The 25,563-nt window shown below is 51.4% G+C and overlaps 2 protein-coding genes and 1 pseudogene across 11 annotated transcripts; 2 read left to right on the top strand and 1 right to left on the bottom strand.

Annotated features, from left to right (window-relative positions):
* The first annotated feature begins 198 nt into the window (after positions 1-198).
* On the top strand, positions 199-1,181 carry LOC143270779 (histone H2A-Bbd type 2/3-like). The gene has a single exon (XM_076561883.1). The coding sequence runs from the start codon at positions 612-614 to the stop codon at positions 984-986; it is 375 nt and encodes a 124-aa protein (XP_076417998.1). The 5' UTR covers positions 199-611; the 3' UTR covers positions 987-1,181.
* A 2,107-nt stretch (positions 1,182-3,288) lies between these two features.
* LOC143271035 (X-linked lymphocyte-regulated protein 5C-like) lies at positions 3,289-19,284 on the bottom strand. Of its 8 annotated transcripts, XM_076562861.1 has the most exons (10): positions 16,125-16,741; positions 15,797-15,884; positions 11,471-11,607; positions 10,857-10,926; positions 9,930-9,964; positions 8,712-8,829; positions 7,855-7,954; positions 6,533-6,631; positions 3,984-4,088; positions 3,314-3,890 (listed from the first exon to the last, which is right to left on the bottom strand). In XM_076562861.1, exons 3-10 carry the CDS (start codon positions 11,574-11,576, stop codon positions 3,816-3,818), a joined length of 708 nt encoding a protein of 235 aa, XP_076418976.1. In that variant the 5' UTR covers positions 11,577-11,607; positions 15,797-15,884; positions 16,125-16,741; the 3' UTR covers positions 3,314-3,815. The 8 variants fall into 8 exon arrangements, with proteins under 8 accessions (XP_076418972.1, XP_076418969.1, XP_076418970.1 ...); XM_076562854.1 differs by lacking the exon at positions 15,797-15,884 and having other exon boundaries at positions 3,307-3,890; positions 11,471-11,722; positions 16,125-17,003; XM_076562855.1 differs by lacking the exons at positions 15,797-15,884; positions 16,125-16,741 and adding an exon at positions 19,145-19,284 and having other exon boundaries at positions 3,310-3,890.
* Positions 18,303-24,257, top strand: LOC143271034 (putative PWWP domain-containing DNA repair factor 4 pseudogene; annotated as a pseudogene). Of its 2 annotated transcripts, XR_013048298.1 has the most exons (3): positions 18,303-18,349; positions 19,150-19,345; positions 21,841-24,257. The product of XR_013048298.1 is annotated as a putative PWWP domain-containing DNA repair factor 4 pseudogene, transcript variant X1 (transcript). The 2 variants fall into 2 exon arrangements; XR_013048299.1 differs by lacking the exon at positions 18,303-18,349 and having other exon boundaries at positions 19,231-19,358.
* The last annotated feature ends 1,306 nt before the right edge of the window (positions 24,258-25,563 follow it).

Raw genomic sequence — 25,563 nt, 5'->3', positions numbered from 1 at the left:
CTGTCCAACTCAGAGATGAGCTGACGCGGCAGAAAGCAGAGTAGTGGCTAAGGGGCCCCAGGGACCAGGAAAGCCTGTAGCTCTGGATTTGCTCGGGATGCTTGGAGCTCCGAGTTTAAGTCTCCGGCAGGAAAAGGGAAAAAAAAAACCCTCAGGTTTACAGCGGTGACTGGGATCCTGGGTGGGGCGTGGGGTGGGTGGTGGGTGGTGGTGGGGAAGGCAGGGACAAAGAGCTCACGCTTAATGGGTAGGCACGGTGAAAGTACCTTAGAAGCCGAGGGTTGTGAAGAAGGGCTTGGTTCTCAAAGGAACCACTGAGTTGCCCCCCCCCAGGTCTTTCCTAGAAGGCTCCTTGAGCAGCCCAAGGTGTCAAGGTGGCGACAGCGCCCCTAGCGAGGGCTGCCTGGGAGCCATGACACACGACACGTCATCAGTGGGAGCTGGAGTGGGAGCACGGAAGAGTGACCTTCGACCGTGAGGCGTCGCTAGGATACGCAGCCAGACGCAGAGGGGGCCGTTGGGATCGGCCTGGAGGCCCAGAGCCCAGCGGGCCAGCAGAGAGCAGCCAGGTGGAGCGGAACCAGCCTGTGAGGTCGCGCTCCGAGGCCAACATGCCCAGGACCAGACAGGGCAGCCGTCGAGGGTCGTCGTCGTCGTCGTCTCGCCGCTCCCGCACCTCCAGAGCCGAGCTGACCTTCTCTGTGAGCCTGGTGGAACACCATCTTCGGGAGAGCGGCCATGGCCGGCGGCTGAGCGAAACGGTGCCCATCTTGCTGACCGCCATCCTGGAGTTCCTGACCCGCAGGCTGCTGGAGCTGGCAGGCAATGAGGCCCAACGCCGAGGCGCACAGAGGCTCATCACCCCAGAGCTGCTGGACATGACTGTCTACAATAACACGATGCTCAGCGAACTGTTCCAGTTCGCCACCATCTCCCAGGTGGCCCCGGCTGGTGGCCCTCATCGTGGGCGTCGACGTCAACGCTAGCTACTACCCGCAGCCGTTGCTGCTGCTGGCTGGCTCTGGGTTGCTGACCTGCCCATCCGCCCCAGTCTCTCCGCCGCCGAGCATCAGTTCATCCCGCCCCAACTTCCCCACAGACAGCCCTGCGAGGCTGGTCAGCCTCGCCCCTTCCTTCTCCCTGTTGTGCTCTTATTAAAGCTTTAGTTCGAGAACCCCGTAGGTTTGCTTCCCTGGCTTTTCCTTTGGCACGGGGTGGGCTGGGGCTGGGGCTGGGGCTGGGGCTGGGGGTGAGGGCGGCGGTGGGGGCAGAGGGTGAGGTGGGCCTACTTGGAGGAACACAGCGGGTGGGAGTGGTGCTGGGGTGCGGGTGACCTACAGGCTGGTTTCCCTCGTTTTTCCTTTGGGCATGAGGTGGGAGTGAGTGGAAGGTAGGGGAAGAAGGTCAGGGTGGCCTAGTGCGGCAACACAGTGGTGTTCGGGGTGCAGGTGTGGAAGGCAGGCCGGGGTGGTGGGGGAACCGCCGCTTTGGAGGGAGACAGGGGGGACCTGGGTGGGGGTACCCACGATGCACCTCTTGGCCCTGAACACGCATGCAGGGCCAGCCTGGCCAGCTGCATCAGAAAGATGGCCTTCTCATAGGAGACCACAGAGCAGAGACGACCCACGTGCCAAGGCGGCCTTTTGGCTGGGGATGCAGACGTGAACAGAACAGAACAGTGGCATGTCAGGAATAGGGTCATGGAGGATTATGACTCATTATTAACCTTTATTAATCATTATTCATCAGCAAGATCTGCCAGGAGGTTTGCCTGGCACTGGATGTGATTAAGATATAACCTGTGTGCCAGTGCCTGGAATGCTCCAACGTCTATCTATGGCTTTGCCTGCCCTGGGATTGAGGTTTTGTACATGAGGCCCTGTCCCTAAAGCTAAACTCTACCCTACAGACTGTTACTTGCCGAATGGTCTGACACTCTGCTTGCCCTTCCTTCAATTTTTGGCTATCCAAGTCCCACCCTCAGCATATTTGTTTGGCGACTGGTTTCCTCCCACAGGCTATCATTTGCATATAGGTATGATGGCCAGACAGAATCTGAGACATCGTTCCCGTGACCTGTGACTGGAGTTGGAAACCTCTCTGTATGCTCTGGGCAAGAATGCCATAGCTACCTTCCACTTCTTACTTCAAACAGCTGCAGTTGCCCATTCATTTGCAATGTTTGGCCACCCCTCCCAAATTCAGCTGAGGCCATAACCTGGAGCAGCTCAGGCCTGTACCCATCAGTCTAAGCACTGACACCATCGCTTCTATCTGCCCAGTTCCCTGCAAACTCACCATACTCTGTCTTTCCCTCCCCTGACACAAAGGAAACTAACAACTTCATAGGACCATTCAAGTAGAGGAGACATAGAAAAGCAAAAACAGACAACACAAGTGGCCAACTCATGAAGGCAAAAAAATTACATAAATGCATACAAATCTGAAGCCTCCCCCAGCTTATGAAGAGAATGAAATTCTGCCATTTGTAAGCAAATGGATGGAACTGTAGGATACTAAGAGGGAAAAAAAGCCAGACGTAGAAACACAAGTACAATATATTATCTATCATATGTGGAGAAAAAAAGTAATAATTTAAAGGCCCTGAAAACAGAAGAGAAGACTGTTGGAAACAGGTGATTTTGGAAGATGGCATATTTGGAAGAAAGAAAAGGGTTGAAGTCTGGTGGCTTGGTATATATACAGTATGCAGATATGCAGATATACATATGTGGTAATGAAATCATGAAGAACATTCACTTGTAAAACTAAGGATAATTTCAAATATATAAATCAATTTTAAAAATATACAAAAGAAGAGAAGAATGGATAATACAGACACATGAAATGAGGAATATGGGGGAAATATGGAAATCAGTTTTGGGAGATGGGTTTTCTTTTTAATTGTAAGCTACACAAAGAATATGCATAAAGGATATATTAAAGACAACTTCAAATGGATTCAGAAAAAGGTTTTCAAGACTTTATAAAACAGCACAGGGAAAAAATAAGGGAAAAAATAGGAAATCTTTAATTTTTAGAGTTAGAGGCCTATTGTGTACAATTCCACATCCAAGCTGAGTAAATAATATGAATAATAGAAGCACTATAAAAATTGCTCCTGGAAACACCCATCTAAAATTCTGAAACTGTAAATGCTCATGTAGATATTCATCGATGATAAAATGTTTGTGACCAAAGATAAGGGCAGGTGTCTTCCAACCAGTGTTGAATACAGCCCAGAAATGAGTCTTTGGGAAATGCCACAGCCCCACTGCAAGCTCACACCCAACACGTTAAGATCTGGCTCTGCTGTGGGAACGCTGTCAACAGTTTAGCACATCTGGGCAGGAAAACATGAGTTGTGCTCAGTTTTAAGTCTGAGTGAACATGTTGGGTTGGTTTTCCTATAAAGGCCCGTTTGCAATGGAATTGGCTCTGTGACCTCCTGAATAAATGAAAGCACGCAGAGAAAAATGGATCCCACCGTTATTTATTTCTTCCTAAAATAAGACAGGTAACATTCACTTTGGGCAAGTGACAGGGAACCAAAGAAGCCAATCGTGAAATCAAATGACATTTTCTTGCAAAATGAGAGTGCCACTGCTGGGGAGAATGTATCTCCCTTGCTGTCGGGGGCTAGAGGATCCACACTGAACTGTTGCTACTCACAGAACTGTTGGGGGTTGACTTAACGGTTAACAGAGTCTCAGTCATATTTCTAACAGGCAAAGTAAAGAGAAAGGAGCTGCCCTGACTGCTACTAACGTCCTCTTAGCACGGCTAATGCTCCCTGTGCGTCCTCTACGTGAGCTTCAGGTGGTTTCTTCAGAGTGGTCAAGGACCAGGGATTGAAGGTATGTTTCAACAACAGACACATCTTGCTCTTGCTGTTTGGAAATGGAGAATTAGGGAATTGTTATTCCATCTCTGCCCGTAGGAAGCCATCCCGAGGCACAAGGCATTACAGACACAGGACTTACAGTTTCCATGATAACTCTGTCCTGCGCCTTGCAGATTTCTTTCTTCACTTCACTTTCTTCACCACCAATAAAAGCTTTTCGATGTTTACTCAAGTCCTTGGCTTTCTGAAACAAACAAACAAACAAACAAACAAAACTCTGCTTGAGCACAAAGCCCTGGCTTGGCTTGACACCTCACCTCATTTAATTTTAAAAGAACCGACTTTGCATATCCAAAGGAGGCTTGTTATGAATTCAAAGTAAGAACAGTGGCTACTTCACACACATCTAAATAGCCACTCCAAACAAAGCTCCAGTGCCACATTTTAAGGTGGTGCCCTTGTGGGACAACAACAGCTAAGGCACTTATCTCGGAAAATGGGTGGAGGATCAGTTAAAAGGTCCCACGGAGCAGACATGGAAAACGAGGCACAGGCCCACGTTGGAGACCCCCAAGGTTTCCCCAGAGGAAGGAGCCATTCGCTATGTCCATGGAATGTGATTTTTCAGAGGAAGACACAGTGTACGATCCCATGACCCTTCAATCTAAGAAAAGCGCAAGCGGGGACTCAAACCCCTCTGATCTCTCAAAGAACACTGCAGTGGTGGACACAGAGGAGAAAGAACTGTGTCACCCTCTGTCCAGAAATTGCAAAATGCCTGTTCGGTCTCTGCCCTATTCTCAGGGCCCAGAGCAGCTTGGGAACAGATGACATGCACACTAGCTGAAAACAGGTATGGAAGGGGAGCTTGCTGGGCTCGCGGCTGAAAAGGACACAAATGGTGACTTCAAGCCGTAAAAACATAGGATTTCCTTAGGGAAGACAAGGCGCGGGGAGCTTTCTGGGCAAAGAGCAGAAGCAAAGCATGGACACGGAATAGGAGCCACTTCAGGGGAAGCTGGTGCACTGGGAGGAGGGAAGACAAAATGGACAGAGGGAAGCAGGCAGCCAGTGAAGCTGTCAAGAGGCTGGGGGGGGGGGGAGCGGGCGTGTTGTGCAGAGGACACAGGAAGCAGAGAGAATTAAGAAGGAAGGCCACTGGGAAATCTGGAAGAGGGGAAGGCCATGTTAGAGAACAACAGTCCCTCAGAGCCAGAGCCAAGGACTAGGAAAGGAAGGAAGCCTGAGTGGAGAAGCAGAGGGAGATCAAGAGAGTGAGAGAGGCAGAAGAGCACAGGGCAGAAGGGCAGGGACCACCTGGGAAGCCAGAGAGGCCCAGTCACAAGGCTCCCTCTGTGGTGCTACTCACATTGAGCACTCACAGTTAGAAGCAAGCCTTTCCGGTCAGTTCTTCCAACCAGTTCCCAAGCAGTATTCAGCTGCACTAGAGCTGCATGTTCCCTTTCCTTAAGCTCTTCCTAAAGGACTGGATGTATGTAGATGGCCCCCAAGGTCTTGAAAATTCAGTTTTACTTTTCTGTGTGCATGGGTGTGTGCCAGAGGGTGTCCATGTATGTGTGCTTGGGTGTGGAGACCAGAGGTGATAAAAAAAAAAAACACTCAAAGTGATTTCCTTCACATGTACATGTTTGCACGCATATGTGTGTGCTCCCGTGTGCCTGCGCCTTCCTGAACCGCTCACCACATGACTTTTTGAGGCAGGGTCTCTCACTAAACCCGGGGTTTTCCAATTTGGCTGTACTGGTGGTCCCACAAGCCCCAGGGCTCCTTGTGTCTCTCTCTCTACCCTCACCACTCTGGGGTTATAGGCACCTGTTGCCGTGCCTGGAGGACACATGGCTGCTGGGGATATACACTAGGGTACTAACTGGGGTACTCATGCTTGCTCAGCAAAGACAGACCTAGCTTCTCGATAGCATCTTGAAAACATTTAATTTACCTTGGCACACTGAGCACTTGAGTTAAGGCATCAGAATCAGATATGAGGAGAGATTATTTCATAGCCTATTTAAATGAGAGCATCAAAAAGAATTCCCATTGAAGGGCTGCTTCAACTCCTGGGTATATAGAGGTCACTCAGGACCTAGAGCTTCAGCAAGGCTACCATTGCCAGCTCGCAGCTCTCAGTTCAAAGAGGGTTAATCCTCTGCCAGCTTTGTCATTCCCCACATCTCTTGGGGAGCTCTTGAAATACACGACCACCAATACTCAAGAACAATGCTGATGTCGGAAGACTGCAAAACACTCAACATGAAAGAAAATAAAACCTACCCTTGCCCATTGCTTGTTTGACCGACCTGTCCAATCCAAACGAGTCAAAGAAAACCAGAAGGATCCCCAGACTTGCCAATTTCCCTCGAAATGTCACGGGAGGTCAATAGTAGCTCATCACTGCGATGCAGTATGCTCCTTTCTAAGCAAATTTCCAGTCACCAGCTCCCATGCTAGAACACTGCCCCCAACACTGTCATCAGTTTCCCAGCTTAAACAAACCTTAGCATTTCTCCTATGTGTGGGGACAATAATCCAAAGAGAATGTGATCCCGGATTTCAAAACTAATTACTTCTCCCACAACCTGAGAAAGGGCCAACCTGTCTTCTGCTTTCATAGACACCTGGTGTGACATAAAATGGGTGTGTTCTGTTAACAAGTGCAATCCACCAGACCTTCAAAACTGTGTCACATAAATCTTTAGCGTTTTCAATCCTGGTTTCATGATCCTCTAGAGCTTTCTGTAAAATCTTCATCTGCTGCTGAGCTATAAGCTGCAATAGAGGGAATCAATGACAAAATGTCAGTAAAACTGAACATCCAACCCTGCTGCTTACAGGAATTGCTTCCCGTGATGTTTTGTGTTCTGGCATTCATGAACAAGTTTGAAGACATGCCCTTCACTGCCAAAAGCAACATAACACGGTCTGACCAGTCACAGAGTGAGATAGTCTGTCAAGCCTGTGCAAAAATTCTATGAAATAATTATTCATTTTGAAATTAACACAAGACCCACCTAATCTGTGGATTCTCACCTCACCAAAATTAAGTACAAAGCATTCCTTTGTGTTCATAAAGTATTTATTTTAATACAACGAGGACACAGAATAGCTTCCAAGGAAACCCTTCTTTTCAAAAAAAAAAAAAAAAAGTTTTGACCTAAGCCTTCCTCATCAACCAGTCATTCCCCAGCTTGTAACCTCCCATCAACTACATTATCAACCAAATAAGAAGGGCAGGGAAGACGAATAGCAAACATGCATCAGCTCCCACAGTCAAACGTTCCATAGCAACATGCCACAAAATGAAACCACCGACTACGCAAAGTCTAGAAAGGTAGGGATTCTTCACAGGTCTGCTTTCAGTCCTAGGAAACTGAGGCAGGGAGGTTAATTATTTTCCTGAGCTTTCACAATGAGCAAGTGTCAGGACTATGGTTGCATCCCAAGCAATGGGGTCCAGAGAACATGCTCCTCACCACCAGACTGGAATCTGTCTCCATCTCCCTCAGATTCTAGGTTCTGCTTCCCCACCTTTGGAAGTCGGCGCCTTTGGGAGTACAGCTCTGTCCTCCATCAGGATGAAATATTCCTCCAAGACCGCACTACTCGGTGTCCATACTGACCGTTCTCACTCTGCCTCCCTGATCACTGTGTCAGAAGGCCACCTGGGACCCTCCCCCCACCCCACCCCCACCCCACCCCGTCCCGCACTATTTGGCATCTGCACTGTGTGGATCACAAAGGGTCCCCTCCCTCTGAGCATACAAGCCCATACCTTCTCTTGCACTCTCCAGGCAGTGCCTGCTCAGCCTCCCCAGCCCCCCATGCTGGCTCCTAACCCATGACCACATCACCCCTCTACAGAAAAAGAAGCAAGCCAGAGAGGATGGCCAGTCTCTCCAGGCCACATTCACCATCCTCCTTGTCTCCGTATGCTCACGTCCTGTCCTGTCCCTTTCCCTCTCGACTTGATGCACTGAAGCCCTGACACTCACAGTAAGGTGTTCTTCTTGCTCCCTTGCTCTCCCCACCTCGTCCAGCCACTTGTGATACAGAGACTCAAACACCTGGGAGTGCATGGAGTGAAGCTCCTGCCTGTAAAACACAGTAACAATTGCTGAGCATTGTCACACTGCGTGTGGGTAAGGCAATGGCACACACACTCAACGTTTTGAAACCAGAGCGGGGAGCAAAAGAGAAAGGGGACATGAATGAAATTGGCTCTTGAGAGGCGGCAATGTGACTCTCGTCCCAGAAGAATGTTGTCCTAATTTGCTGCCAGTGACGCGCCATTTCACGTGTCTTCCTTCTCGAACACCTAGGACGCTCTGATGCATACATTTCCCAAGATTGCATTCCTGGCTTAAAACTAGACTCCTCTTCCCTTTCCCTTATGGAGTAACCTGGAGATTCTTCTGAGAGCCCAAGTCTGTGTTGTGAAGGCAACATACCCTTCATCCTCTGGGACTTAGATACACGGAGAGGGCACAGAACCTCCCCCCCCCCCCACATGGGCACAACGATCTACCAAAAAGAGTGCTGATGGTACCTCCTAATAGGTATAGTTTTGTAGACCATAGAAGACTGGCCTTCCTTGCAGGAAGTTATCTGGTAAGGGGGAAGCTGGTCTCTTGCCAGTCTTGAAGCTAATACATCTCAGCTGCTTAAAGAGGGGGGAAGGGGGGGGTCCCACCAGCTATGAATAGGACTAGCTCATAGATAAAATGCAGTGCTATGTAGGTCCCATTAGCGACTCCACTCTGTGCAGGATCACAATGGCAGGCAGGAGTGACTTTGGAAGGAAGAGTCAAAGCCTGTACAGGTCTCCTTGACAAGAGGGTCACAACTTTACCTTGACTTCTGTTGGGTTTTGAAAACACTCTGGAGGTTTTCATTCAGGCTGCTGAAAGAGGCATTTATATCCTTTTCAAACTGCTTCCTCTTTGCCAGAAGGTACCGATTAACGTCACCTAGTCGAGAAAGGAAATGCTATCACTTTAAGTCAAATACCCAGAGGAAGAGGCGCACTTTCATCCCTGACACATCACCTACACGGTAATAGGAGTATCTAAAGATCTGGTGTCCATTTTGCTCTTCGTTATATTTTTATTTTTTAATTTGAGACCGGGTCTTGTGTAGCCCAGGCTGGTCTCAAACTTGAGAGGCAAGTGAGGGCGACTTCCAGTTCCTGATTCTCCTGCCTTCACTTCCTAGTGCTAGGAATACAGGTGTGGGGGCATCGAGCTTTGACGAGTGACCGCCCCTGACAAACCATTTTCTGGACACCTCAAAAACCCAAGCAGTTCATCTGTACCAGAGAGAGCAATGCTGTCAGACATCCTTGCTTGTACGAACTGACTCAATACACTGGCTAAGAACTGACGGTGTCTCTCCAGTAATGCTGTTTTAGGGCCACCTATACAAGTGAATAAAAGCTGTCTCAGCCTGAGGGGCGTGTGATACACTGACTTGGTTACTGTGGATGACGGAAAACAAGCTAGTGTGGCATGCATGATGTTTGCATGCTATCACCCTTTTCTTCCCTGTCCACAGTGTGGCTGCCTTCAGCGTTCCCTGACAGGCTCATAAACGTGTATGGCCTAAAGGCTGTTTTCCATGCCCTCCTTTGGCAGGGGTTCCTGGAGGAGAGCAACTTCGGAAAGCCAGGAAAAAAAAAATGACTTAATTCAGAAGGTGAAAAACAGCTGTTGAAATGCGACATGCCACTCGTGCAGTAAAGGTAAAAGGCAGAGATTTATCTGCTTGCCCATCATCCCTAGTAACACTCTCCAGCAATGCAGGAAGCAGGAAACTCTCCCCGAGGCCTCAGTGACAGCTACAACACACCCCTGCTCAGAGAGGCTAGTTAAAAGTTAAACTAAAGGTGCCGCCTGAAGGATAAATGGTAATTTATTGTCTCCCCCACCCCACCCCACCCCACCCCCCAAAAATCCTCTGGGCGACAGAAGTGTAACAGAGTCCTGTTGGCTGGTGACCACGTTCTCACCACATCTTAAGTTGTAGGGTCAGAAAGAGGGCTCTGGGACTAGCAACATCTGCTCAAACACACCTTTGAAATCCGGTATCCTCTTCTGAACAGGCTCCCTATGGAAAATGCACACAAGGATCCTTAATTGAGGACAAACATGCCAAGTTTGCTTCGAAGGAAAGGTGAGGCGCTCGGTTTTGAAGAGACTAGCGCTTACGTGAGGCAAAGTTGGATTTTCCTGTTTGGGGCCATTACTTTTATTCCTTTATTCGCGTTTTCACAGTGAACCAATGAGTTCACTGCAGAATACATAGGGGCACATGGGTAAGGGTTACTTACTGGAGCATGGGTGACTCAAAGTCAGCTGTATCCCCAAGGACCCCAACCTCTGGCTGGGTGTTGGATGACACATGAAAACTGCATCCCTGGCGTCCGTTCCCTGCCCAACTGCAGGCAGCTCCACGGAAGTGTCTCCTCTCCTCAAGCGGTGACTTCGTGTTATGTTGTGGCAGCGTAGGGGATTTTATACTAAAGGTTTACTGGAATCCATTCACGGTACAGCTGCAAGGCGCTTCATAAAGGTGTACTCACCCATCTGTCGTGCACTCCAGCTATATTCACTCTCATCCTTCCTCAGTACCCTCCTGCTAGGCTTCCTCTATCACTCAGCCAGTGTCTCTTCAACTTTCATGCCATGTGACCATATTCAACCTCCAGAGTCTGCCTCTACTCCTCAAACCTTCCCCTCTATTGGGCATTGCCTGCCTCTTCCCAGCCTCTCTTCTGAATTTGGCTTCTATTATTTTATGGACCTATTTATAATTTAGGATCATCAAATGAGAGAAAACAGGTGACTGTGGTCTCTGTGGTGCTGGCTTATTTCACTTAACACCAAACTCCCCGTTTGGATCCATTTTCCAGCAAAGGGCAGAAATTTCTTTGTATGCCTGCATGTAACCACACTGAAACTACCTCCTGGGACAGGCCAAAGTTCCTTTAAGACATCACCTGGCCGCTTGCACGTCTGGTCCTGAGGAACAGCTGCCCATCTCACTGGTATCAACTGCTGGATTGTTTGCTGCATTGAGAAGAAAGGAAAAAAAAAAACCTTTGCAAATGAAGTGTGCTGTTCTCATCATCACACATGGGAAACAGCTTCACTCTAGGGTTGGTTGAGCCCATGGCCAACAACAGTTTTAAAGTAGTCTTCCAGGAACTCATGCCCCCCACCCCAACACACACACACACACACACACACACACACACGTGAAATTCAGCTCGGCCAGAGTCTGGGGACAGCAGCTACATGTATTTGTACAAGCTTTTCAAGGAAATCCACTGTGACCCATGGGCTCTGTCAGAGGCACGTTGGCCAGGACAATGGCTCTCCTCTGTGAGCCTTGTACCTCCGCCACAGGGTGAGAACGTCAGGTGGGGACAGAAACCCAGAACACGCTTGAGAATCAGCTCTCAGCACCCGAATCTCCCATCTCCACCCCACCCACCCAATCCCATGCAATGACCTGGTTAGTACCACGCCAGCCCTGTGCTCCACCTGCCAAGGAGTAGTAGAATGTCCTCTCCGTTAGGCCCAGCCCTGTATGCCCCTTATCAGTTGTTACCAGGGGTGATTGCATCTGGGTTCTGGAAGTCATCTGATGGGAGATTCTGATCAACCCTTGGGCGCTTGGCACGTCTCTCCATGTCTTTCTGTTCCTTGGTTGACATGGCTGGGACCTTGCCGGGCTGGGCAGAACTCCTGAAATGTTGGTGTGCACAGACAGTAAAGACACCAAGAAGAAATTTCATGACGGCAATGGAAACAGGTACCGGGACTCCACAGGCTGTGGCCATGTGTCCTGGCACTTGCTGTGCTGGAGCAAAGAGGAGGCAGGAGGATGACACTGATATCCCACCACATCCAATCACTTTCTGTTCCATTTTTCTGGCTGAATGCAGAGCTCCCCACAGGCCTGTAGCCCTCAGTCTCAGCCCTTTCTGCTGATTTCTTGTCACCCACCAAGAGGATCCTATTATGAGAACACCTCCCCCCCCCCCAGAAACCTCTTTCTCTTTTCAGGAAAGTAACACCTAGCTACTGCCTACCTCCACAAGCAAGCATGCTTACTGATTGGCTGGAACAGCACCTATATGTGAGAAAGGCCCAGCAAGTGGGCCCAGATGGCATACATATATGAGGGGTGTGTGTGTGTGTGTGTGTGTGTGTGTGTGTGTGTGTGTGTGTGTGTCTGTGTCTGTGTCTGTGTATGTGCACGCAAGTACATGCGTGCATGGTGGTGGGTGGGGTGTGTGGGGTCTGGAGGGGGGTGCCTGACATGCGTGGTAGGTGATACAGGCTAGGGTTGAGCACCCAGCAGGTGAATATGCATCTTTCTGTCCCTGTGCAGGGCCCCTCAGCAAGTTTACCTACTTGAGGCTGGCCCTGCAGGCACACTTGCCTGTGGTGGGCCAAGTATCCATCCTTGGTTGAGGCTGCCCTGGCACAGATGAATGGATGGCCTGGGCGTATCAGGCAAACTCAAGAGGTGGGCTAGGAGGTGCTCTTGCAACAGATGGGTCCAACAGTCACACGTGCCTGGCTCGGGCCCAGCAGTTGCCATGCACGACAGGTGACCAAAGAGTACACAAGGGGCAATGGGGACCCTCCATGTTCTCGCCCATCCCTCACTCTGTTTCCCACACACCTTCTAGTACCTGCAGAGCCCAGGATTCTGTCTAGGCCCTTGCAGAAGGGAGGTTTGCAGAAATCACCTCAACCAGGCCCCCGACACCCTGTGATTCTGTGCCACCACCAAGCACTGTGTGGGCCTAGGCTGACTCTGATTTTGTAACCAGCAGAACCTCAGAACAGGGATCCACTCAGATTAGGTGGCCATGCTTCTTCCCCTCAGAGGCTTGTCCCACCTGAGCAGGGCCCATTTCCCTGAATGGAATGATTTCTGATTAGGGGGAGAGCATGCAGGCATGTGTGAGCCTGCTCCAAGGTGCTAAAGGATGAGACCCATCCAGTAATCGAGCATGTGTGGTAACCTGGGCTTGCAGTTGTACCTGACTGAGCTGGGAACTGCAGTAACAGGGGCCGGAAGGAACTGGACTTCCCTCAGCAGAACACGTGCTGTCCTGCCCACTCCTCCAGGGCCCTGCGATCCTGACAAATCGTTCTCAGATCCGCCTCCCCCCCCCACCCCTCTCCCCCTGCTTGCAGTCTGATGCAGAAGTGAGGCTCCAGACATCATCTCAAGGGTTACCCTGGGTCACAATAACTAGTCACCCATCCAAGTGAACCTGCTCCACCACCGTCCCCCGAGACCCTCCTTCTACTCGAGGGTGGTCACACCCAGTTAGTCCTCACTTCCTGAACTTAAGAATCCCTGCTTCTGGAAGAGCAGGAAAAGCGTGCAGGCACGGGTCTAGCCAACCCTGTTCCATGGTGAGGTCCACCCAGAAATCATGCCTAGGGACTCAGGGCTTGCAGTTGCACGTGCCTGAAATGAGACCTGCACTATCAAGGGTGGGAAAGGCCCAGAGCACCCCTTCTTTCCAGCATGCCTGCCTGTCTAGCTCTCTCCCGTGGACCAATCTGGAAAATACCCAAGGAGTACAAAAAGTGCCTCCAGGAAGGTCCCTACTCCCTCCCCCAGCAGGCAAAGCTGTCCTGCCCACTCCCCTAGGGGCCTGGGGCCCCAACAAAGCTTTCTCAGACTGCTCAATCCGGCCTCCTCCAGTTACATTTGGAAGTGAGGCTCTGGATGTCATGTGCTATCCTGGGTCCCAATACCTCCTCACAGACCTAGGTGGACAGGATTCACGATGATCCCCGAGACCCTCCTTACCCACGAAGGTGGGTCACACTTAGCTAGGCTTCCCAGAAAGTAAGCATCTCTGCATCTGGAAAAGCAAGCATGGCAATCGCATATGTGTGACTGGGTGAGGGCCAGGGCGGGTGTGGGGGTGTGGGGGTGTGGCGGTGTGGCGGTGTGGGGGTGTGGGGGTTGAGGTTGCGCCTGCATGTACTACTGAAACTTTCCAGAACCTGTGTGAAACTGTGTGAACCCGAAACTGTGCAACTAAGGCCTAGAAAGGCCCGAAACACCCAGAACCCTCTTTTAAATGGTCCCACCTGTAGAAATATGGGCCCGCGAGAATGTCTGGAGTGCGCAGAGACGGTCCCTAGACACTCCACCAGGACGCATGCTGTCCTGCCCACTCCTCTCAGTCCCTGTGGCCCTGACAAACCTTTCCCAGACTGTCCTCCCGGGCCTTTTCCAATTCGATGGGGAAATTTAGGCTCCTGAAGTCGCCTTATGGGTGACTACGGTAGGTTCCAACACCTAGTCACTCAGCTAGGAGAATACGCCTCACTGCAATCCCCCCAAACCACTCTTACCCTCGAGGGGCAGTCACGGCTAGTGAGACCTCACTTCCGGAAGCATTCCACCTCAGTGGAAAAACGTCCTCGAGGGCGGTCACAGCTAGTGAGACCTCACTTCCGGAAGTATTTCACCTCAGTGGAAAACGTTTGCGCATGTGTGAAACAGGCCGCCGCCCCCATCCTGAGGCCCAACTGGCACTCACGCATGCGTGCCTTGGGTCTCGGGGTTGCGCATGCGCATCCTAGAAACCACTGCACTAAGGCTTGCGAGGCACTGAACACCCACACCCCTCTTTCAAATAGTCCCACCTATGGGCATGTGGACCGAGAGAACATCAGAAGTACCCAAAGACCGCAGAAAGGGCCATGTGGAAGGTCCCTAGTCTTTCCCTAAGCACACGTGCTGCCTGGTCCACTCCCCTCGGTCCCTGCAACTCTCACAAAGCATTCCTAGACTTTCCTCCTGTGTGGAATTTGGGAGCCAGACATCACCTCAGGGAATATCCTGGGTCCTAATACCTGGCCACTCACCTAGAGGAGCAGGCCTCAGCACTGCGACCCGAAACCCTGCTTCCCCTCCAGGGTGGTCAGAGCTGCTTAGTCCTCACTTGCAGAAAATAGTCGGCCTCCGTGGAAAAGCATGGGCGCGTGTGTGCGCATGCGCCTGCCCAGGCCTTTTCCTTGGTTAGGGCCACCCACCGCCGTGCACGGGTGGACGGGAAATTGTGCTTTAAGGCCTGGGAGACCCTGAAACACCCATACTCCTGCTTTAATTAGGCCCAACAGTGGACATGTGGACCCGGATGAAGGTCTCATGTGCCCAAAGACGTCAGAAAGGGCCATGTGGCAGGTCCCTAGTCCTTCTGCAAGAACACATGCTGTCCTGCCCACTCCTCTCAGTCCCTGCTTCCTATCAAAGCTTTCCCACACATAGCCCTTGCAGGCCTCCTCCACTCCACTGTGGAATTCAGGCTCCGGACGTCACCTCAGGGACTATCCTGGGTCCCAGTACCTAGTCACTCACCTACAGGGACACAGCTCACCACAATCCCCGAGATCCTCTTTGTCCTCGGGGGTGTGGAGGTGGGGAGTGGGGGGTGGGGTCTCAGGCAGGTATGCCTCACTTCCGGAAAGTGTTCTACCTCTGTGGAAACCATGTCTGTGTATGTGAGCCTGGCCAATGCTATTCCATCTTGAGGCCCACCCCGTATTAACTCATACTTGACTTGGAGCTTTCGGTTGTGCACGCATAAACTGGGAACTCACCTAGGAAGGGCTGAAAGTGCCCGGAGCACCTCTGCTCCCTGTTTGCAATGCTCCCACATGGGGAAGTATGGACCTGTGCAGAATGGCGGGAGTACCCAAAAGGGTACTGAAAGGGCCATGTGGAAGGTCCTTAGTCTCTGCAGGGGCACACACGCTGACCTGCCCACTCCTTGGGGTCCCTAGCACCTTCACAAAGCTTTCCCAGGCAGCCCTTCCTGGCCTTGTCCACTCCAGGGTGGAAGTGAGGCCCATGACATCACCTCATGGGCCCTAACACCTAGCCACTTACCTATACAGACATGCTTCATGACAGTCACCCGAGACCCTCCTTTTCCAGGGCTAGTCCTCACTTCTGGAAACTAAGGGTGCTGGCCTCTCTAGAAAAATCAGCAAGTGTAGCTGCAGTTTTCCTGGTCCTGCCTGGCCCACGGTCAGAACAAATCTCTCTCACCTGCCAGTCCCACAGCCGCTCAGACCCAACCAAGTAAACACACAGAGACTTATATTGCTTATTAACTGTACGGCCATGTGGCTCAGGCTTCTTGCTATCTACTTCTTATATCTTAAATTAACCCATATCTATTAATCTATACCTTGCCACATGGCTCGTGGCTTACCAGTATCTTACATGTTGGCACTCATGGCGACAGCTGGCAGCATCTTCTGACTCAGCCTTGCTGTTCCCAGAGTCAGAGTTCTCTTCTCTCTTTGTCCCCTCTATACTTCCTGCCTGGCTACTGGCCAATCAGCACTTTATTTATTAACCAGCCAGAACAACACATTCACAGCATAGAGAACATCCCACAGCAAGCAAGCATGCGTGAGACCAGCTGAAGGTGCTCCTAAGGGACACCCATCCAGCAATCACACGAGTGTAACTTGGGGCTTGTAGCTGTTCAGGCTTGACTCAGGTCTGTGGTTGCGCATGCGCATCGGACCTCAGTAAGCCCCTCTTGTCTAAGTATCACTCGTGGCTGCTTCTCTGGAGGACCCGGGCGTCCAATGACGAGTGCAAAAATACACAAGGGGCAGAAAAAGGAAGCCCCTAGTCCCCCGCCCACTGTACAGTCTCGTGCCCAGCCTTTTTAGGCCTGCAGTATCCAGGGCCCCCTTCCTGATTGCCTTCAGGAGCTTAATCCCAGCTAAAGAATAAGTGAGACTCTTGGCAGTCACTGTATTGTTCAGCTTGTGTTCGGACACTTCATGGTCCTACTGTCCTCTCCCAAGGACTGTGCATCTAAGATGGCCATGCTTTGCCACCATATCATCTTGGGCATGCATAAAGCGTGGGGGCTCAGAACACAAGTACCATGATATCTGACCTTATGCAAGAAACATACAATGACAGCAGTTAAATCCACCTCTCCCCTCCCTCCACCCCTGCCCACTTGGCTATTTAGGAAGGAAATTGAGAACCACTGTTAAGCACAGGAAGAATCCCAAGGCCTTGTTGCTGTGGGGATTTTCAATGCCGTATCTACTGTGGGGAGCACCCTTGCATTCATCAAAATGGGAACTGTTGCATCAGCCCATCACACAATCACTCCACCCCCAGGTGTGGACCAATCCCCTGAATAGAAGCATTTGAGCAAATATAGATAGATACACAAAGGCTCATGGCAGCCCTAGTCTCAGTGAGAAAGTCCCAAATTACCCCCTCATGATAAAGAGATACACCAAGCATGGTATATCTGCACAACAGAATACTACCAAGCACTAAGAAGGAATGCACTGCCACTCCATGAATGTGGGAGCATTTTAACTGAAATTGGTCAGACAAAAGGCACATTCTGTAATTATCCATGTATGTGTCATGGTCAGAGTAGGAAAAACGCTGAAGAGGTGAACTTTCCAAATTGGTGTCATCTAATGTGGTGAGAAAGCATCCCACTAGATGCAGGGATGGGTACATGGACTAGTAGGCATGCCTTGAGGCAGCTTAGAGGCAAATGGTTTCTCTCTCTGTCTCTGTCTGTCTGTCTGTCTGTCTGTCGTCTGTCTCTCTCTCTCTCAGTGTGTGTGAGTGTGTGTGTGTGTGTGTGTTGTGTGTGCGTGTGCGTGCGTGCGTGCGTGCGTGCGTGCGTTGATTGGAATGAAATATCCACCACAGCCTGGGGCTTTTGAATACTTGTTTCCTAGTACTGTTTGGGTTTGTTTGGGAGGTGTGGCACTGCTGGAGGAAATATGTCCCTGTGGGTGCGCTTTGAGGTTTCCAAAGCCTCCTGCCATTTGAAGTTTGCTTTATCTCCTTGCTGCCTGAGAGTCAAGATGGATTTTTTTTTTTTGATGATGCCACCTGAATTCCTGCATGTCCACAGTCCTCCATATTTTCTGCCAAGTGACCTAGAACACTTATTTACCTCTGGAGAAACAACGTGCCTGCCTTCCAGATTCTGGCAGGTGTAAAGGTGTCCTCAGACCTGGCCCCTTCCTGATCTTATGAAGGCAGAACAGAACCTGCCGTCTCTTGTTTTGCCTTGTCCCAGACCCTCTGTGGTCAAAGCCCCTGCACCAAGGCCCCCTGCACCCTGGAACGTCAGCATCACCTCCTGTAGTGTGTGTGCATGCTTTCTTTCATGTGTGCAGCTGCAGGGGGTGGGGTAGGGAACTAGGTGACAGAGATGGAAGTGAACAGTCAGCCTCCTGGGTGGATTAGCACTTCCTGATTTCCAGAGAGAACTGGCTAGTAGGAAAGAACGTTTTTGTTTTTTTTTTCCCCCATGACACGGTGGTTGCCATGACAACGGGGACAAGCCATTCTTTCCTGGTTACAGATTCATTTGCGAAGGATACTCACAGAATGGAGAGGTGGAATCACTAGACAGACACGCAAAGCGCATAGGTAGGTGCCTGTAGCCAGCCTGAGTGAGTGTGAGCTGAGCCTGTGAGTGTGCCGTGGGAGCGTGCTGGCCCTTTCACGGGACAGGAAAGGTTCTCACTACTACTGTTTGACGCGAAGCCCCAAGGACTGGCTGCTCAGCCAGCCCTGTCTCTTTGTCCTCAGGTGACACCTCTTTGGTACCAGCTTTATCGTTTCAGGCCCTGAAAGCATAGATCGCCAACCTACGTAACGGATGCCTCGTCTCTGTTTGGCGATGATTGTCACATGTGCTCTTGACAGAATGACCCTGCTCATGTGACAGCACCTTACCTGAGATAGTTGTGGCTTGTGTTGTCTTGAGGGAGAGAAGCTGGAAGGCATTTAAAGAGGAGGTAAATGGGGACGATGACTGGCAGTTTCCTTGGAGGATTGAAGCCAAGGTCTCCAGGTCTCTTGGCCTGGAGGCCTGACACAGGAAGTAAGAAATGCCTCCCCAAAAGACAGCCGCCTCCAAGCTGGCCACTAATCACAGCTAGGCAGACTGAGGTAAAATCAGTGCGGTATGAACACCTGAGGAAGGGGCAGAGTTTGTTCGCTGGACAGGTATTAGTTTGTGTCCGGGACTGAGTCTTTACTCTGCTCACGGTTGGGTTAAGCATCAGCTGGGTATTACAGGATGTGTAATTACAGGTTTCTCTCTGACCCACCAGCACATCATCTGGATCTCTGTGTATCTCTGTCCCTGTGTGTGAGCAATATGCTTTTGTACCCTTCTTGCACCCTCTCATCAGACTGTCCCCTGTCTGTGTGTCTTACCACAGGGAGGGAAGCCATCTGGAAGCTCCCATCTGGAGAAAATGTGACTAGACGTCGCACACAGGGATCGTGTGTGCAAGTTCTTGATAGAAGGCCTTCGGGCACGGAGCCAAAGCGTGTGTTGAGACAGAGATTTCAGGATCCTATCTCGCACACTTCTCTGTGCACCTCTGGGGAAGATAGTCTTCTTTCATCGGAAAGGTAACCGTTGAAGGTAGTGCACTGGAGGTGATGCCTGAAACGATGGAGGCGGGTGGCAATACTGACAATATTTAAGCAGGCTATAGAAAATGTAAGGACTTTTCTATGCCCTGGAGCAATAGGCATGCACAGATGGAATACACACACTGTGGAGAGTATGGCCTGATCTGAGTGCAAACGTTTCTCTTTATGACTGAGTTACAGATGCTGCGTGGATATCCTGGTTTGTGGGCTTGAACACATACTTGGTATTCCCAGGTATATTTTCTAACTCAGGACGTGTGTGAGGCTGAGAACATCATGCTTGAGGGAAGCAGAAGCTCGTGCAAGGCCTGCCTGGGGTCAAAAGCTTGCGTTCTATAAGCATAACTCGGGCATCCGTGGTTGCTAAGGGCACTGAGTGAGGGGTGGGCTCTCTTGTGCCCGAGGTGTGGTGCCTGGACATGGGGGCACGTTGGGGCTTGATGGTGCTCATTCAGCCTTGCTGGAGGGCATGTGCTAGGAAGGTCCAGCAGAAGGCAGCCTGAAGTAACTGAGGCACCTATGTTTTCCTCTGTGTCCTCAAGAGACAGCTGTGGCCCAGGGCTCTGAGGGGGTTGGATCAGAGAAGGCCAACCCTGTGAGATCACACAGATTCCTCAGAGGAAAGATTACTGCAGGTGATCCCTAAATTGGGCCCCAGACTTCCACAGTACACATTTACTATTGCATCACCCAGCAGGTGTGGCCTGGGACAGACCTAGGCTTCTTTATGTAGATAGCCACTTTACACACTGTGAAATCAGATTCGAAGTCAGTAAGACTTGAATGGGAATAGGGCAGAAGGGCCGCCGCACATTTGCGCAGTGACTAGGGAGCCAGAATGTAACACCAGGTGTTTATGGATACAGAGAGGGTGGGAGGGGGAGGACCGAGGAAATGATGTGAATATCATCTGCCTCCCGTATTTCTGTATGGTTGGGAATTGCTATGGATAAGGACTGGAGTCCCTAAGAGAGCTCAGTGTGCCCACACTCACAGAAGGGACATGGGGTAACGGGAGCCCCAAAGAACAGCAGTGTCCTTAGGAAGCTGTGTTAGGAGCCGAGTCCACAGTGTTCTACCTCACTGTGCCTGGTGGCACCCAGGCAATCAATGACAGAAAGCACCTGCATCCTCGCATGAGAGGTAAGCAGCTGTGGCATGTGAGCCCTTCATGGTTCTACTGTGTTGTGGTCCTTTAAAGTGTGTGGTCCTTCTCGGCAAGCACAGTGGGCCTCTTTTGAGGATCAGACAGATGTGGGCTTTGTTTCCCGCACGCACACACACACACACACACACACACACACACACACACACACACACGACATGCATACTGCTGACAGGAAACCACGGGCCCAAAAGGCAAGAGCAGTCAGGAAAGGAAGAGACCCTGATACACACCTACTCACAGTGAGAAGAAAGGGATGAGATTCCACTGAGAAGCACAAGGGGGAGGGACTGTGTGGAGAGGCAGAGCATGGAGGAACATGAACAGGAGTGCTGCCCTACAGGTGAGACTGGACACCACTTCCGATTCAAAGCATGCCTTCTGGACTTAGGGATGGGCAAGTGACCATACAAGGTCATCAAGCTAACTGCTTTGATTTCCTGCCTGTCTAAGACTTTGTGGATTAACGTTAGGGCACAGAGGTTGTGGGCAGGAGAGTTCTGTGGCCTGGGGTCTATTGGTAGAACAGTGCCTATCACCAGCAGATATGGGTGTGGCAGGGTCTCCAGACTTGAGGTTGCAGCAGGAGGGTGGGCAATTCCAACAGAGACACTTACCCTGTTGCTCTCCATCTGACACTACTGAGCCTGCCAATTACTAAGCATTTCTCCACAATGAAGTGCTTTCTTTTGGGGGCTCTCCTTTGTGCCATGTGGACAGTTGATCCCATAGCGAGGTCCAGGACAGAGTTGGGAACAAGAGATCTGAACCAAAATATGGGGGGCTGGGGGAGGGGGAGGGACGCCAGAAGCTATGACAGTGACCTCAACCATCCTTACTTGCCATGTTATGCAAATCACCGTGAAGATTTCCCTACCCCCTTGCTCTTCAACCTGGCATCACACTGGTGTGGAAGGCACGGGTGCACTAGGTGTCCACAGGCTTCCTGGGGTGGGGCAGAGTGGGATTAGCTCCCTAGGAAAGAGAACAATGAGGCTCCCCCCACCCCCAGGGAACCCCAGGGAGCCCCAAGGTACTGGATGGGCAAGAAAATACACAAGCCATGTAAAGAAACTCACCTCTCCAGGAGGAAGTTCACCACCTCAGCCCCAGGTGGGGAACCGTGTGTTACACATCTGCTCTGGATCCTTCCACATCTTCTCCCGGATGCACCCTCAGCTCTGTGGAACAGACTTTGTGCACCCCCTTGCTTTCTCTCTCCTCACCTCATTGAGCTGATGCATCTGTGTCCACTAAAGGCTAATTCCTTCCTAACGCAGCCCTGCTTCCCTCTCGCACACTACAGGATACGCCCACATCACTCTGAGCAAGGACATCAGTTCAAGCTTGTCTACCGGATTCTGGAGGGAGGATAGCACCGCAGGCAGGGGAGCCAAGCCGGAGACAACCAGCAGTCACAGTGCCCACCACAATCAAGGGAGCCAGTCACCCTGTCCTGATCAGCACAGCACCATGGACTCTGCAGAGTATGTGCTCTGTGGCTGGAAGGGCCAGCTGTGGCCTGCAAGGGTGCTGTCCAGACCCGGGACTTCAGCCCATAGGAAGAGGAGAGGGGCATCTTTCCTGGAGGTCCAAATCCTGCCTGTGGGTGAGAAGACGAGAGTAAGGAGCACAGAGGCGAGGCCCCTAACCAAGTCTGAAACCGTAACCATCGCCTCCTTGGCAGGAAAGGAGTCACAGGGCAAAAGCTCGCCGAGGCAGACCAGGGCATACAGAAAAGCCCTCAAGGTGGCACTGGATGTTCTGGGCGAGGGAACCTGCTTGTATCAAGGAGGAAGGGCAGGTGGCAGAAGAACCAGCACAGCGGCGCCAAAGGTTCCGAAAGAGCAGGCCAGCTCCAGCCCACGCCAGCGCCTGCACCTCCAAGGGCGCAACCAGAAAGGCCAAGGGCTCTCCCACAGGAGTCCTGGGAAGCGGGGCCGCCCGGGATCTGTGTGGATGGGCTCACCGAATATGCCTGCAGTGCAAGGGGGGAAAGCCCGGGCGCACAGTGCTGTTGGGCACGCTCACTTTGAAATGCAAGGAAACATGCCAAGACGCACCAGAGTGTGGCCAGGTTCCTGCAAGACACCAGCAGGAAATGCTGGTGATAATCCCAGCAAGAGAAAGCTGAGCACATCCAAGCTCAGGTCTTTGAGCGCCCCGGCCTCCAGGGAGGGTGCCCGGGATAAAAATGAGCAGCAGGCTGCCTCTGGGCCACCGAGGCATGTCTCTACCTTGCCCAGAGCTCCCAAACAACAAGTACGGTGCGGCAGCCTAGAGATCCGGGCTATTGGAGCCCAAAGGAAGACCACCCTCCCAGAGAACGAGGAGGACCCCGGCCGGGGGACCCCGAAACCAGACTCAAAGGGAGCATCGGCAGCCTGCATGCCTCCAATCCCGAGGCTACGAAGATCTCTCCGCATTGCTACCCGGAAAAGGAAGATCCATGTGCTGTGTGCACAATGCGGGCTCCCAGAATTGGCAACTAAGATGCACTCAAAGGCAACTAACACCGGGGTCAAGAGGAGAGCGGCTGGAGTTCAAGAAGACCGCCAAGCCACCAACGTGGCTTCTGCTCAAGAGCCGAGTACCATCGAACGAGGCATGCTGGTCTGGTTCAAATTCCAGGACCTTCCTTTCTGGCCGGCGGTGGTCAAGAGTGTCAGCAAAAACGGCAAGATGGCGAGGGTGCTGTTGATCGAGGGCAACATGCAGTTTGAGCACAGGGGTGTCAGAGTCCCTCTCCGCAAGCTGAAGCACCTGGACTGTGGAGCAAAATTATCGCTCCTGCGGAGAGCCAGCAGAGTGTACAGCCAGGGCATCAGCTGGTGCCTCTCAGTGATTGACCACTACAAAGAAGACCTTGCCTGTGGCTCCTTCCTGGGCTCCTTTATGGACTACTACACCTCCCAAGCCAGTTATCCGCTAAGGAGAGCCATCCAAGAGGGCGACCTGCACATTGATTTCCCCAAGGTGAGCTATGCCGACTTGGAAGATTGGGAGGAGGAGACAGCCCTGGGTGGGAAGGGGCCCCGCAAGAAACTCCTGCCTGACCGCATGAGGGCCGCTTGGGACAGAGCCAACCAGAAGCTAGTAGACTTCATCGTGAAGAGAAAGGGGGCCGACCAGCACCTGCGGGACATTGTGAAGGGCAGGAAACCGTCCAGGTGGCTGGACGACCTTTGGAAATCAAAGAGGGAAGTCTTCTGCATTGAGACCTACCTGGAGGATGAGGACCAGTTGCATCTCGTGGCCAGACACTTGCAAGAAATATCCAAGGAAGCGGATGAGGCCCTGCTCTCGCTGGCAAGAGGAGACAAAGTCCGGTTTACCATGGAGGTTCTTCTTCCAGAAGCAATCATCTGCTCCATCGCTGCCCTCGACGAGCTTAGCTACAAGGAGGCAGAAGAGAAGTACCTGCGTGGCCCACCCGTGCACTACCGTGAAAAAGAGCTCTTTGACAAGACCATCCTAAAGGCTGCCCGGATGAGGTCAGCATCCAGGATTCGGGCTGCCAGGAACCCCTCTGCACCCTCTCCTTAGAAGGGAGCTTCCTCCTTTCAGCCATCACCCCTGCAGCTCCACCTCCAAAAGAGGACCATCTGGGAGACTCTGGGGTTTGCTATGGCCACTGTGAAAGCTCCTCACTGCACACGTTTCTCCCCTCCCACCCACCCACCCACCCACACCCTCGAAATAAATGTTCATGTCCATGCTTGACGGTGCAGATGTCCACATCGGCTCGACAATTCCTGTAAGCTTCAGGCCAGGCCTAGCCCTCTTTAGCCTGTGCCCAAGGCGCGGTGGGGGCGCCTCTCTGGAACGTCACCAGCCATGGGTGGAGTATTAGCTAGCTATGCACAGCCTTGCACTCTCTGCACGGACCCCACGCACCCAGACAGCACACCAGGTCCCTGATGACACTATGTCTCTCTCCCTGTCCTCTCTAGGGTTCTATGGATGGGTCCGGATTCCACTGTTTTCTCCATTACCTCATTCTTGCTCACTCACGTTGAAGGAGAGGAACAGATGTGTGCTTTGAGCTGTGCTTTGAAGCCAAAGAAGGGGTTGGAAATGTTGTGACCTCGGAGATAGCCTGATTTCAAAGAACTTACACACACACTCTCTCTCTGTCTCTGTCTCTCTGTCGTCTCTGTCTCCCTCCACCACCACCACCACCACCACCACCACAACCACCACCCCCCCTCTCTGTGTGTGTGTGTGTGTGTGTCTGTGTGTGTGTGTCTCTGTGTGTGTGTCTGTGTGTGTGTGTGTGTGTGTGTGTGTGTGTGTGTGTGTGTGTGTGTGATAGGTCAGAATCTGGTGCCTTCTTCAGTTATTCTCTCTCTAATTTTTGAAACAGGATCTCTGGACCTGTAGCTTGCTCACTGATTGTGCTAGAATGACTGGCTAGACAGGTTTTTTTGATCCTCCTGTCTCTCTCTCCCTGGTGCTGAGATTAAACATACCTGTCCATATACCTTTTTTTTTTTTAAATGAGTACTGGGTAATGAACTCAGGGTGTCACCTCATGCAGAAAGCACTTTACATTCTCAGGCATCCTCTGCTCCCCAGAGACTTCATACTCTTAATGAGAAAGATTTGCCAACCTCGTGGGTTGACTCTCTGCAGCAAACATCAGTATCCCAGCTTTTCTCACATTTCAGAGATCAGAGACTTGTGCTGCTTGCAGGAAAGGGAGGGGACCTAACATTCCTTGGAGTCACTGACACCTGGGGTATACACGGATGAGAGACAGCCCTGCCATATCTCTTAGAAGCTCCTGTTTTCCCTGTCTTGAATCACAGTCCATGACATATTTTGGTGACAGGGAACTGAATTGGTGCCTACGTGCACTCTCAAGTACAACCTTATAGGCGCCTGAGTCCACTCTCCTATTGTTCTTGCCTGAATCTCTGAGTTCTGTAAAATGTAGTTTCTTTTGGTATTGATATTTTGCTTTGTTCTGTTATGGTCATTTAGAATATAGGACACTTTATCTATGTTTATGATTCCTTTAGGTTTA

This window comes from Peromyscus maniculatus, chromosome X (assembly GCF_049852395.1).
Source record: "Peromyscus maniculatus bairdii isolate BWxNUB_F1_BW_parent chromosome X, HU_Pman_BW_mat_3.1, whole genome shotgun sequence".
Taxonomy (NCBI): Eukaryota; Metazoa; Chordata; class Mammalia; order Rodentia; family Cricetidae; genus Peromyscus; species Peromyscus maniculatus.
This window is presented reverse-complemented; position numbering and strand designations above follow the sequence as displayed.

Bases quoted from the DNA above. Each gene is read 5' to 3' on its own strand.
- LOC143270779 (XM_076561883.1), top strand. From the start codon at position 612: ATGCCCAGGACCAGACAGGGCAGCCGTCGAGGGTCGTCGTCGTCGTCG.
- LOC143271035 (XM_076562854.1), bottom strand. From the start codon at position 11,702: ATGGCCACAGCCTGTGGAGTCCCGGTACCTGTTTCCATTGCCGTCATG. The intron at 10,927-11,470 runs GTAACAACTGAT...TTCTCAATGCAG, and splicing joins CCCAGATGCAATCACCCCTG to CAAACAATCCAGCAGTTGAT. The intron at 3,891-3,983 runs GTAAGTCCTGTG...ATTTCCAAACAG, and splicing joins ACAGAGTTATCATGGAAACT to CAAGAGCAAGATGTGTCTGT.